This window comes from Thermobia domestica, chromosome 13, assembly GCF_964235325.1.
Source record: "Thermobia domestica chromosome 13, izTheDome1.hap1.1, whole genome shotgun sequence".
Lineage (NCBI taxonomy): Eukaryota > Metazoa > Arthropoda > Insecta > Zygentoma > Lepismatidae > Thermobia > Thermobia domestica.
This window is the reverse complement of record NC_137466.1, coordinates 86,832,850-86,844,900: the sequence shown is the minus strand read 5'-3', so window position 1 is coordinate 86,844,900 and position 12,051 is coordinate 86,832,850. Positions and strand designations below refer to the sequence as shown.

At 39.2% G+C, this 12,051-nt stretch overlaps 1 protein-coding gene across 2 annotated transcripts in view; it reads right to left on the bottom strand.

Annotated features, from left to right (window-relative positions):
* LOC145668296 (uncharacterized) overlaps window positions 1-12,051 on the bottom strand; it is a 259,797-nt gene that overhangs the window by 76,556 nt on the left and 171,190 nt on the right. For both annotated transcript variants that reach the window (XM_081736022.1, XM_081736023.1), the window contains one exon: window positions 1,940-2,076. In XM_081736022.1, coding sequence (XP_081592148.1) covers window positions 1,940-2,076 — 137 coding nt within the window. The remainder of the gene's footprint in view (window positions 1-1,939; window positions 2,077-12,051) is intronic.

Genomic DNA, 12,051 nt, shown 5'->3' with positions numbered 1-12,051 from the left:
CTCCCACCAGAAGATTAGAATAACGTGTCGCAAGCTTATACCAACGTACAGGTTTGTCCAGAAAGTAATTAGACTGGATCCAGGAAATATAATTTACTGATCCGATTGGTACAACTTGTTAAAATTCTTCTAAGTACTCTCCTTGGCTATTGGCAGCCAGCAATGACATCACAACGAACGCGGTGTGACTTGCACGTTATCGTGATGACAATGTTGCCACGAGACGAGACTTCAGGTTGGTTACTGATAAAATTGCAATTAAGAGAACTTGTACTTCTACGACAGGATTTTAATACATAGGTATCCCCACCAGCCCCCGGAACGAAATGCTGAAACGCTGGTGTCGATGAATGCTTTAGCACTGTACTTGAGTCTGAAGAACTATCAGAAAATTGAAAAATGGAAATGAAAGCTGTCCGTAAGAATCATTTTTTAAAAAAATAACTTTAGGTATTTCCTGTTGTAGGATAGTCCTCATTTGAAATAATAAACGCTAGTATACATTTCGAAAGCAAATAATTTATTTCGAGCTAATATTTTTTTAAAACAAATTCTAAAACTGTGTTTGCATTTTCGAGACAGGAGACGAGACGAGACATTTCACGAGATGTCTAGTCTCGTGTCTCGCCTTGAAAAGTTATGTCTCGTCTCGTGGCAGCACTACGTGACAGAGCTTCCAGCATTTCCACGTAGTAAGCCGCGTTCTCGTGTAGTAAGCACAATCTTCATTGTCAAAGAAGACGATGAGCATTGTCTTGACCCTGCACTTGGACATCCTTGCCTTTTTGAGGCGCAGGAACTCCTTGGTGTGCCACTCGAATTTTGGCGCTTGCTTTCAGGGTCCTATTGGAACAACCATATTTCGTCGCTTGTTGTTACGTTGTCTAAAAAATTCAGTTCATTCTCCACGTACTCCAACATTTGACGAGAACTGTCAGGTCGTTTTCCAGTTTGTCCGTCACCCATCATTTTTGGCACCAACTTGCACAAATCCAGGGCATATTCAAAATTTCACTAACAACTTTGTACACCACTGTTTTGAATAGATTCAGCTCTTCAGCTATCATTCTCACACTCAAACGACGGTCTTGGTCCTAAGAATTCATTCACTTTGACAAAAGTTTCGTACACACGACTCGTCGAAGGGCGTCCAGAGCGTTCGTCGCCCTCCACGTTTTCCCGTCCGTTCTTGAAATCTCCCTGACAACGGAAAATCTGGGCTCTTGGCAGGGCTTAGTTCTGGTAGATCTGCTTGATCAGGTGAACGCCTCTCAAGCGGTTTTTCCAAATTTGAAGCATAATTTAATGGCGTCTCGTTGCTCAAGCAAACGCTGCATTTTGAGCTTCCACAAATTTCGATGTCGTTTTTTATGAACATGGTTCTCACAATAAACGATACTTACTCTACCAGAGCTCGGAAGCGACTGATCCGGGTGCCGTTGCTGCGTTGGTTAGCTAAGACCCACCACGCAGAGTAGTACAAGTACGAAGTGGCCGGTGAGTATCCATTTTTAAAAAAAATATGTATAATACATTGCGTATATCAATTTTTGCTGGTGAGTATAACATACATACAGGCCATGTGTTTCGTGCCGACCTATGATATAGAAGCTGATATTGGAAGATAGAGTCGTGATTTTCATTTAAATCAAATAAAAAAAAAAAAAAAACTTTAACAGGCTGCTAATCAGGTAAGAAAACTACTGGATGGAAATAAATAATCGTTGAATCTTTCCACTGGAAGATAACTGCCCTTGCATAGCAGTGACAGCGTATTACCACACAGGCTGTAACAGTGCAACGTTGATTTAAAAAAAGAAGAAGGAGAAGGAGAGACTACTGCCTCTGGTATTTCACTATCTTCTGGTCTCGTCATTGGTTACATTTCTGAATATTTCTTCACACTAATAAGTTTTAGCGTACTTGTAAAGACACTTACCTGCAATCGGCCGTGTAAACGGCAGCTACATTCGCACACCATGGCATTTCGAGGCGGCCTCTTGCTTACATGGTGACGAATCAACCCAGCTCCCAATCCACTGCCACTGCTCTTTCTCGGGGTCGACGAGATGAACTCTATGCAAAGAAAAAAGGGGGAAAAAATAAATATATTGACACATACTGACCAATGATCATATGTAATGGTAACAGTATTACTATTAATAATATCCAAAAGGTAGTTACTTTATAGTCTGAAATTTCATCACATTTTAGAACACAGGAAATATTATAGCAATTGTTGTGTACAGCATTTTATGTACTTTGTTTCTTTGAGCACATGCATCCTTAATACGAACTGGATAAATTAAAATATCTAACACAAACAACACTACATGTGGAAGACTTGAGGAAGTACTTGAATGAAATAAATCCATTTGTATTACGTAACGGTGAATGATGTTCATTCTAGGAGGAGAGGGTAGTGTTATCAGTTCTCCAAAGCCCAAATCACCTTTCCTCCTCTTTCTCCAAACAGAATGAAAATTTTCATAGGACACCCGTGGAAATGCGCCCTTGGGATCAGAAAGGAACAAAGAGTACTTGAAGAGGTCGATCATGTCAAATATTTGGGAAGTATTTTGACGAAAGACAAGTACTGCATCAGAGATCAGGTCGAGAATTGCCATAGTCAAAGAAGCATTCAACACGAAAAGGTCAGTCTTAACTTAATATTGGACTTAATAACTCTTAACTTAATAGCAGCATTAAAATATTGGACTAAGGGAGAAATTGGCCAAGTGCTACATATGGAGTATTGGACATTATGGATCGCGAGGATCAGACTTAGGCATTACGGAAATTAGAAAAGAAATATTTAGAAAGCTTCGAAATGAGGTGTTGGAGGAAGATGGAGAAGATAAAATGGATAGAAAGAGTAACAAACGAAAGTGTTTTAAAACGGATCGGAGAGAAAAGGACGCTTCTAGCCACCATCCTTCGTAGAAAAGCCAATTGGATTGGACACATCCCGCGAAGAAATTGTCTTTTTCAAATCGTCATAGAAGGAAAGATGGAAGGAAAGCGAGGAAAGAACATAAGTGATCGATGATTTGAAGAAAACATTGGAAGTTAAAAGAGGAAGCTGAAAATCGAGAAACATGGAAGAAACATTTCTAGACCCAAACTACAAATTAAGAAGAAAAAAAAAAAAACCTCATTACTCCCAGGACTTAATAATAACAGTAACAATTCTAGCTGTTTAGCCTATAAATGCAATCGAGATCTCATGACTCCAAGGGAAAGTGATAGTAGCTCAGTAGTAGAGTGCTCACTTCTGGTGTGAGTCCCTGGTTCGATCCCAGGCTATGTGAATTTGTGGACAACAACATCGTATCCGTCGAATTTTTCCGGGTTCTTCCGTTCCTTCTTACATTCTCATTTCGCCAATTCCATCATAAAATTCACTTTCATAGTGTAGCCTACAAAGCTAATCGTGGGACGTAAAACTGAAAGATTTTGAAAGAAAATAACTTGACTTGGAAAGAAATTAAATGATCTCAGTCAGCGAACGTTAAAATCCACCTACATAATTTCCTCTCAAATATCTGTAATTTTCTCTTTGGACTTTTTAAATACCTTTCATTCCAAGAGCTTTTTGATGTGTTCCAGGAACTACTCGCTGTGGCCAAGTAATAGACAAGCATGATAAATGCGTTTGGGAGGGGAATCAATTCTTAGATAGAAATCAAACGTAGTAAATACAGTAGTTCGGATCCCACTTTAAGCTCGAGATTCCGCCTCATAAAATATATTTGGTGCATTGCGTTCCTTTTTGGAACATCTGTTATCCCAATCACTAAAAGTTCATGATACCTTGGACTTATCCCAAAACTTAAGAGAACTCTACAAAATATGCTGCTTGTAATTTACTGGTCATACTTTTGTAGAAAGACGGATATAACACACATTTTTAGTTTTTATATTTGAGACTTGTTGGCGTACTTATAAAGCAAAATGCTCAACTTACAAATTAATAACGCCCAACTGAAAGAATAATACAACCGTGTACACCCATAAAATATATTATTAACTTACGCAAATAGACAGTGATCAATAAAAAACCGGATGTTTAGGCATTAAAAACCTGGAAAATAGGTGGGCAAATAGGCACTTAAAATTTTAAAAAAAAATAGGCAGTAAAATAGGCACTTAATAACTCAAAATAATGAAGATAAATACTCAATAAATTACAAAATAAATTCAAGACATAGATAATGCTGAAAGAATATAGAGGCATAACTGTTTGTTAATATTTTCTTTTACTGTATATAGAAAAACGAAACTGGACAAGTATTTCATGTATATTTGGTAAATACATTCTACACACCACTCTATCACTACACATAACAGTCCAAATTTTATACACTTTATCAGTACACATAGCAGTCCGGAGTTTTACGACATCTTATTATTACAAACAGTACTTATATTTTTCGGAAGAGGGAGAATCCTTTCTTGAAGCAAACTGCATAATTTTCTTCGAAGCAAACGAGAGATTAAATTGGTTTTCCTCTAGTCTTACTGATCTAATGATGTAAGGTAGCTTTCGGAAATTTTCTTGGAAACAGTTTACAAATGCACGAAGTTCTTCCTGAAACCTTGTCTCGGGTACAAGTGGTCCTGCATTTAATTTTCGGTGGGGGTACAGAATATTCGTTGCTGATTTATCATCATGAGGCAACTGGGAACCTATTTGAACTGATAAATAGAAAACTCTAATCTAAAGCATTAAATATAAAGGAGTTCGGAGCCGATGCACCGACCACGCCATCTCCAGCTGAATATAGACCCTACATCACTGGCCGGCCACAAACTTACGTGGTCGTAGTAGCGCTAAGTAACCATAAATCACAATTTACATCTATAATGGCAATACCAACAAAATTTTAAGAGCAAATTTCTTACATCAAAATAAGAAAAAACGTTTACATGCAATTGTGGGGGAAAATGCATAGTTTCAGAGCTAAGGCCCTCCAAAAGCGTGGAAAACATAAAATGCAACATGCGTTAAAAATAAATTAATAAGTAAATAATAAAATATTAAGGGTGGCAACAAGTGAGGTATATGGTATGAAAGAAAAAGATACACCCTATTATGTACGGAAATCCAAACTGTCAACAAACCAACATAATACTCTGCATACCACATACCAATTCAATACCAGAAACACGAATACCACAATGGATTCCGTTTTTTTTTTTTTTTTTTCTAAAACGCTGGTATTCACACGCTCAAAGAAAGAAATTCTTCAAGTATTCGTTTATCTTCTATCCTTCCTTCAATTCAAATACGAATATTGCTTTATTTATATAAATAAAAAAATACATTCCGTAGAAAGATATGGGTAAAAAAAAGAGCTGGCAACGCTGTTTTTTTATGCCGCGGGCTTGGACCTTCACTTGTTTGTTGTCGGCTACTGGAGATACGCACAGCTCGACTCGGCGCGGACCGATTCAGGGCAACATTCCAGGGGCCTCGTCGCCTTCCCTCCACGTCCCCTCAGACATAAATTATAATTTCTGAACTTGTGAATAAAAAATTAAAAAAGAAGTGATGGTTGAGGTAAGAGTAGAGAACGGGGTACGAAAAAGAAGAAGAAGAAGGCTCTACACAGCCATTCATCTGAACGTTGCTTTAGGGCAAGGGCTGGGGGAGACGGGAAGAAATATACTTAAAAGGTTTTGCTCTCTCACTCTTACATCAAGCCACAAAGAAATTTGAGAAAAATACACACACACACGTATGCTTAGTTTCTACCCCCATCTCCTAGTCTACTTTCAATTCACAAACCAACCCCAATTACAAGACGAATGAGAAAATTCACATCTGTTGCGCGAGGGCGATAATAACTCTTTAGAAAAAAAAAAATCTTAAAACTGTCCCCACTCCTTACTATTGTAATGTTATGTAATTATGGAAAGTTGGTGGGGATGCAGTTTATTACAGGGGACCCCTGTCTCTTCCTCAAAAGTGATGATGATAAGCATTCCAAATGGAATTTTCAATTATTACGGCTGCTTTAATATTATTGCTGTCCTGTAAGACCGCGGCGATTTCTTTTTTAACAGTGTGAAGAGCCCTAGGAGAAGTTTTCCTTAAAAGGTGTACACCAAATATATAAATATGCACACACATACACAGGGAAATTCCATTCAAGAACGGGAAGCCAAGATAAGAAAGACGTGTGATTGGCTGAGAGACTATTGGGTCCAGCAACCTTCTCCATTTTTATCTGTCATTATTCTTAAGTCTAGAAGGGTTTAACATATACTATCTAACAAAAAACAGGCCATAGCCAGCCCAATTTCTTTAAGAAGGGGCAGAAATACTGCGGGTCAATGACAAAGATATCAAGGGACACTATATATATAAGCAGTGGCGGATCCAGGGTATGATCAAGGGAGGGGCTAAACCATAGTTTGCAGTTTTATCCAGTGTAAAATAGGATTGAAGCCCATTTTGTCCAGTGTATACTTGAGTGTCAAGGGAGAGGCTATAGCCCCTATAGCTCCCCCCTTGGATCAGCCTCTGTATATAAGTACAGTCGGCGGTAAAGGTAGTTTAACCTCCTCTGACTGCTATGTCTCCATTAGGTGAGATAAAGTACTTTTGCTGGTATCACAAAGCCTGGGTAGATGCAATCCAACTTACACGTAACTTTAAGTCTAAGGAGAATTGAAACAGGCTTTTGCTGTGCAATTGACAAATTAAAAGAAAATCTCCATTTTAAGATTAACCTCTATCGTTTGGAGCGTGTTGTCCAATGAGTGCCATATATCAAAGACATTATGAACTCTTTGTGCGTATAATGTATTATTTCACTAATCACTACATATGAGAATAAAGAAAAAAAAAATACTGATCATACATGAGTTAGAAAATGGTTGAAATTACCTGATAATATCAAATCTGAAACAACTCAAGGAAATAAGTTTGTAAATCATTGTCTTCATACATAGCCCTCCGTCATTCCAAAGTCTCTTACTCTTTCCTTCTCCATAGGAGAGAATCTTGCTTATCATACTACGTATAGATTGACATTGAAATTGAATCATGTTGCAAAGTTTGGACCTGCCAAGAGTATAACAGGATCTTCTCCGTAGAAACCTAAAGCATTAACCACTGATCTACGCTAACTAGTTTCTTGTGACCCCGCGTAGTGTAGTCGCTAACGCTCTCGCCTTCCGTGTGAGCGGTTGCGCGTTCGATTCCCGGCACTCGATCGAAAAAGTGTAAAAAGCTTTTTCAGGCCAGCCATCCCGAATATTTTCCTCATTCACACAAGGCAAATGCCGGGGTGGTACCTAACTTATAGGTTCCAGGCCGCTTCCTTCCTTCCCTTTTCCCAGATAGTGTGCTCGCCGAGGGACGTCGTCCCCCATACGTGACGGGTAGGGATTCGCATGAGTCGAGACATGTCTCGAATCTCGACTTGACTCGACTCGAATTCGAGTCGAGACACACTTTGTAAAATTCGAGATGAGTCTAGATAAACGTATCTTTCGGCTCGAGTTTTCGAGTCGAGACTGCTTGTAAAAATCCTGACTCGACTAGAATGTCTCGAAAATCCTTCTATAATTTTTAATATTATTTTGAAGAAAGTGTTTACCCAGAAGTGTTTACTGGAGTCAGCCTTGAAACCAGTTCCAGCATTTATTACTTTAGAAAGGTACAGAACGCATAACTTAATAGTTAATGTTTCGAGATCAAGATTTAATTTTCAGCTCAATTCAGTTAATTAAAACTAATAATTAATGTCGTGATATTTGATTGTACTTCAAACAACAATAATAATGATATTTGATTATCTAGTTTGTATAAAACTATTGCGAAAAGTGAATTTCATAAATTCTGTGAATGAGATGGGAAGGTGTGAATCCGTCGTGTTCCAAGGGAACAGCTCCTTGACACCTGTACTGCGGGACGGAGACAAGATGGCCGGCGGCTTAATTATGCTTTGGGGAACATTTATGTGAGCATCCACACTGCTTCCACAATACGTACACCCCTTCATGACGACCATGTTTCCCAACGGTAGGTTATTTTTCGACGAGATAATGCACCATGTCACAAGGTCAGGAGTGTAATGGAGTGGTTCGAGGAACACAGGGGCGAGTTCCAAGTGATATGCTGGCCCCCCAACTCACCGGATCTGAATCCAATCGAATACATCTGGGATGTGATTGAACGTGACGTCAGAGTGCATCGCCCCGCTCCCCAGAATTTACGGGAATTAGATGACCTGTGTGTGCACATGTGGTGTCACTCTCTCCAGCGAGCTACCAAGGATCATTGCGTCCATGCCAAGACGCGTCGCCGTCGTTATCCGTGTCAAAGGTGGAAATACTGACAATTAGGTAGGTACTCATAATGTTCTGGCTGATGTGTGCGTATATTTTAACTCGTATATTTTGTCTTGACTCGCCGTGCCGAAGGTGGACATACTGACAATTAGGTAGATAGTCATAATTTTCTAGCTGATGTGTGCGTATATTTTAACTCGTATATTTTGTCTTGATTAGAATTTTGAGACGTCTCGTCTCGAATTCGAGTCGAGTGGAGAAAGAAACATATTTTCGAGTGGAGACAACATTTTCTTGAGACGAGTCGAGACAGGCTTAAATCTCGACTCGTGCGCATTCCTAGTGACGGGCAAAATGGCCATTGATGCCAGAAGCCCAGAAATCTAAATCCTAAATCCTAATCAGTTTCTTGAGTTTACACAAAAACTTTCAGCAAATTAAAATCCTTTCGTGTAAGTCAAGACGAGCCACTAAGGACCAATGAAAAGATGGTCATTAGTGAAGTTAATTCATGTTTCTAATCAAATTGTATTATTTAGGTAATTGTACTTGTAATTCCATTATTTTTTTATTATTATTAACAATCATTTCACAGATTCAACATGCTTTACATCAGTTATTGTGATGTGAAAAAGTGATTTGTGCAAAAAATAAGTTTATATATATATTTACTATGTGATCAAAAGTATCCGGACACCCCCAAAACATACGTTTTTCATAGGTGCATTGTGCTGCCACCTTCTGCCAGGTACTCATTATCAGCGACCTCAGTAGTTATTAGACATCCTGAGAAATCAGAATGGGACGCTCCGCGGAACTCACGCTTTCGAATGTGGTCAAGTGATTGGGTGTCACTTGTCAGAAGCCTGTACGCGAGATTTCCACACTCCTAAACATCCCTAGGTCGACTGTGTCTGATGTGATAGTGAAGTGGAAACGTTAAGGACACGTACAGCACAAAAGCGTACAGGCCGACCTCGTCTGTTGACTGACAGAGACCGCCGACAGTTGAAGAGGGTCGTAAATATATATCCAGACCATCACACAGGAATTTCAAACTGCATCAGGATCCACTCCAAGTACTATGACAGTTAGACATGAGGTGAGACAGCTTGGATTTCATGGTCGAGTGGCTCCTCATAAGCCATATATCACACACGTAAATGCCAAACGACGCCTTGCTTGGTGTAAGGAGCGTAAACATTGGTCGATTGAACAGTGAAAAAACGTTGTGTGGTGTGACGAATCACGGTACACAATGTGGCGGTCCGATGGCAGGGTGTGGGTATGAAGAATGCCCGGTGAACGTCATCTGTCAGCGTGTGTAGTGCCAACAGTAAAATTCGGAGGTGGTGGTGTTACGGTATGGTCATCGTTTTTCTTGCAGGGGGCTTCCACCCCTTGTTGTTTTGCGTGGCACTCTCACAGCGCAGACCTACATTTATGTTTTAAGCACCTTCTTGCTTCCCACTGTTGAAGAGCAATTCGGGGATGGAGACTGCATCTTTCAACACGATCGAGCACCTGTTCATACTGCACGGCCTGTGGCGGAGTGGTTACACAACCATAACATCCCTGTAATGGACTGGCCTACACAGAGTCCTGACTTGAATCCTATGGAACACTTTTAGGATGTTTTGCAACGTCGACTTCGTGCCAGGCTTCACCGACCTACATCGATACCTCTCCTCAGTTCAGCACTCCGTGAAAAATTGGCTAACATTCCGCAAGAAACCTTCCAACACCTGATTGAAAGTATGCCTGCGAGAATGGAAGCTGTCATCAAGGCTAAGGATGGGCTAACACCATATTGAATTCCAGCAGTACCGATGGAGGGCGTCACGAACTTGTAAGTCATTTTCAGCCAGGTGTCCGGATACTTTTGACCACGTTATATATATATATATATATATATATATATATATATATATAGTGGCGCGGATCCAGGATACGATCAAGGGAGGAGCTAAACCATAATTTGCCGCTTTATCTAGTATAAAGCAGGAATGAAGCCCATTTTATCCAACAGTGTATACCTGAGTGTCAAGGGGGGCTATAGCCCCCCTTGGATCCGCCACCGTACACATACACACACACACACACACACACATATATATATATATATATATATATATATATATATATATATATGGCAAGAGATGTGATTTCCAATTATTCGCTGCAAATTCAGTCCTTCGACAATCTAGGAAAGTATAGGTGTCAGAAAAAGGTGTTCACTACATAAGCCTGAATAGCCATGTCTGTCTGGCCGGTGTATAACGCAGCAGCGGACTTTTCGTAACCACGATATAGCGAACAAGTTTCACAAAGAAGCGGAGGTAACAAGATTGATGGAATTGAATTGTGTAAGAGTTCGATTACTCATGAATGCTTGACAAGCAAATGCAAAATATATTGACATTCAATTTTTCCCTTATCCAAACAAATCTTTTAGTGTTTTGCATAAAGTTGTACACTAGATACAAGGCATTTTAAATACACTTTCACCACTAAAAGCTCGGCAAATATTTGACCCTACGGGAAGAGTGATATGCCTCTTTCACAGGAAATCCACTGATATCAGAACTCCCTAAGATGTGACTCAAGTCCCATTTTACAACATACAAATTTAAATTTGTATTTGTTAAGCTTTAAAATTCTAGAAGATCCAGTTCATTGGTAAAGGCTAAATATTAGTAATAATTTATGTAAAAATTGGATTCCTCCATTTCCGAGATTTTAATTTTAGAACTCAAGTGTCTAGTAAAATTATAAGGTAGTCTAAAAGTATTGAGCATTTTGGCACGAAATGGCGCTAGAAAATCAAATCTCAAGGTTTGAGTCTCCGTGGATCAAGAATAACCTACTTGACAACTAACAGTGTGCAAAATTTCCGCAAAATTGTGATACATTTAAAAATTTTACAATGATAAACCATGTGAAAGCTGGCTACAAAAAAGAAGTTCAATGTTTGAGTGTCACATGATCTGACTCAAAATTTACACGACAGATTTTCTATCTACGAATCTCTACTGAAATTTAACGAACTCTAGCTATTTCTAAAAAGGTTACTCACGAGTGTTAAAGAGTGAATAATCTACAACAATGTGAGTGAGGAGAATCTCCACAGCCTGTGCCAAAGCCCACGCTGACGTCCATTAAAGCTATGCTGTGCGTTTGGTACGACTGGGAAGGCATCGTGCATAACGCGCTGTTGCTGCTGTGGAGCAGAACGATAAACGCACACATCTTTAACGCCCCTTCACAAGTTGAGAGAATTTGGCTGGGAGGATGTAATACACCCACCGTATACCCCGTACCTGACACCCTCTGACTATTATTAGTTTCGGTCTCTGTAGAATTCTCTGAATTGTGTTAAAGCCGGTAAAACCATGTGTCACAACTGTTTATCAGAAATAATAAGTTCTACAGCGACGGGATTATGGTGTTGTCGGAACAGAGCCTAGCCTCCTTTTTTTTTTTTTTTTTTTTTTTTAGTGAAAGAAATAATTTAAGCTATTATTTATATGTTTTGAAAATGTATAGTAAATTCATAACATACCTGTATCTATCATATTCTGGGTTCTGACTGCCCCAACCTAAGTTTTTACATTCTAGATCCGCCACTGAACAATGGCAGAAAATCACTGAATAAAATTGAGCAGATGTTTCATAACGTTATTTTTAAATGACAATAAATGCCTTCTCAGTTTTGACCTCCAAATGCTCAATAATTTTTAGACAACC